We start from the raw sequence: 2,235 nt of genomic DNA on the forward strand, positions 1-2,235 counted from the left end.
GCTTCCGTCCACCTTCCCATACTTGGCAGGCACGCCTTTCTCAACCCAGTCGACCGCCCGTCTCAGGTCTGAGGCTTTTGTCTGACCCCCTGAGAACGCTGTGGCGGCCGATGCGAAGTCCTGTCCGATGGCCGCGGATGGTGGGCCGCTGGCGATCACGAAATATCCATGGCTGGCGATTTCGTTCAGGAAGTTGGGAACACCGTTCCGGAAGGGATGCAGCCTCATTCTCCGAAGATTAGCACTGGCAGTTCGACATCCGTCGGCGGCGTGAGAGGCGCATAGATGGTCATGTTAACCAATGTCGAATCGGTCGTGTAATTGGCTTTATAGGCTCCAGAGCCACCTGTCGTGTCAACCTTTCAGTGAGTCCCTCTGGAAGACCTGGAAGACCGCCAGGCCCCCCGCCTTGGAGGAGTTCGGTGAAGTTCAGGCCAGTGAGGTTGAAGCCGGGGGCACCGCCCCCTATTCCACCTCCCAATCCACCAAACAGGCTGCCCATAGGTCCATCAATATCAATGGGGATATCTGACGGTGATCCACCAACGGCCTGCGGTAGTGCCGCGCTCCACACTGAAGGGGCGAGGTAAGGAAGAGAAGAGACCGCATCGTCATGTCACGTTAAAGAAGCGTTGTGTAGCCGAAGTAGGTTCCGGTGGATGGGTTGAAATAGTTCAAAGAATCCGTACCAGACATCCATGATGAGTGCGGAACGAAGATCATATAGTCGCATCACAGAGTCCACAGATTAACATTATGGAGAAGAGGGAGAAGATGGGAAACTTAAGAGGAATTTTATATGTATTGTGTTGCACCTACATTGATTAGGACGAACGGAATTGAATGGTAGGACTGATGCATAACGAAAACCCAGCAGTCCAAGCACATTACATAGATCAGGGCTTGCTCGTCCTGGAAACCTATGGAAAACCGGATGCCGGTCCGGAGCATAGCCCTAATACCAAATCTATATCCATACCTCATACATACCTAATTCCCGAATTCGCCGTGCTCCTAATCGGTCAACGAGCGATTCCTCCTCACGGAATAGGCTCACGGCACTTAAGCGTGTCTCGAGTACAGTCGGTTTGCACCTATTTACCTGAAACCAGCTTCTAGAATCCTGACCTAGTAAGGGATGCCAAAGGAATTTCAAGCCGGACTAGAGCCAGAGGGTGCCAGATCAGGAATACACATAAGCAGAGAAACGCAAACAAATATGCAACTTGACTGAGAGAAGAAGCCAAAGAGATTCTGGAGAAATTCCGACTTGATACCCGTGATTTATCCTGAATCCATGGATGACTGTACTTGGTTGACGAGGATAGGACTGCCCTGCTTCTGGAGGTTATCTGTGAAAAAGAATGGTCAGTTATAGCCATTCTGAACGTTGATATAGTGGTAAAAAGACCATGACGGGAGTAGGACTTGCAGTTGTCAATGGATGTTGAAGTTTAGTTTAGATTTGTTGATCGTTTTGGCGTGTCAATCAATCACGCACAATTGGTAACCTGTCAGAGGTAGTGAGATGCTTGTATTCCGTCAGAAGTACATAGTTTACCTTGACGGTATATATACCCAGGCTTATGTGATCTTATGTAATCTACAAGGTGCGGTGACTAAGTAATAGCCGCGGATTTCCGACAAAGATTGGACGATCCGGATTGATTAATTCTTGCGCTAGTTCGGGCCAACATCGGTTGGCCCACGTGGGGATTAGATTGAACGACTGCCTGGCAGTGGCTCATGAGGCATAAACTCAGACAGATGAATGAACACGAATGAAAGCCCTCCGGTGAAGGGCGCATACAGCGCATCAGCTAGAGTTAGCAAATATCATTTCAATCGAGACTGTATGAACCGTGGCCGCAGCCTGGTTATCTCAGCAAGTCAGACGGCATCCAAGACATGGCCCCTGGTCTATACTATTCCACTAATAATGGTTTTGGGGCACCGCCGGTAACGAAACGAGGGCGTTTTGCCTAGGCGGAAAGACCGCAGAAAACGGTGTCAGAAACCTCCGTTTTTGGAGGCAGTTTCGATAGCACACATTACTCCGTACTACATAAAGGCATCTTGTTCCCTTGACTGCCCAGGCACCGAATTGACATGCTAATAGCCCAATATCTATTCCCCTAAACTCCAGTACCACTCGATCTATCGACCTTTCATAACCCGTTCACTAGTATCCTCGGTAACCCTCCCCAACCCAAGCCTATGGTATAATCCCCCTTT

At 49.5% G+C, this 2,235-nt stretch overlaps 2 protein-coding genes across 2 annotated transcripts in view; both read right to left on the reverse strand.

The window, feature by feature from the left end:
* Positions 1 to 224: 224 nt before the first annotated feature.
* P152DRAFT_470933 (uncharacterized protein) lies at positions 225 to 502 on the reverse strand (the record flags this gene model as incomplete). Its single annotated transcript, XM_033681018.1, has 2 exons — positions 225 to 346; positions 394 to 502. 2 exons carry the CDS (start codon positions 500 to 502, stop codon positions 225 to 227), a joined length of 231 nt encoding a protein of 76 aa, XP_033537131.1.
* A 1,396-nt stretch (positions 503 to 1,898) lies between these two features.
* P152DRAFT_511642 (uncharacterized protein) overlaps positions 1,899 to 2,235 on the reverse strand; it is a 1,148-nt gene continuing 811 nt past the window's right edge. Inside the window, exon 4 of the mRNA XM_033682717.1 lies at positions 1,899 to 2,157. Within this exon, the coding sequence (XP_033537132.1) occupies positions 2,136 to 2,157 (22 nt within the window). The 3' untranslated portion in view covers positions 1,899 to 2,135. The remainder of the gene's footprint in view (positions 2,158 to 2,235) is intronic.

This window comes from Eremomyces bilateralis (genome assembly GCF_010015585.1).
Source record: "Eremomyces bilateralis CBS 781.70 unplaced genomic scaffold P152scaffold_3, whole genome shotgun sequence".
Lineage (NCBI taxonomy): Eukaryota > Fungi > Ascomycota > Dothideomycetes > Eremomycetales > Eremomycetaceae > Eremomyces > Eremomyces bilateralis.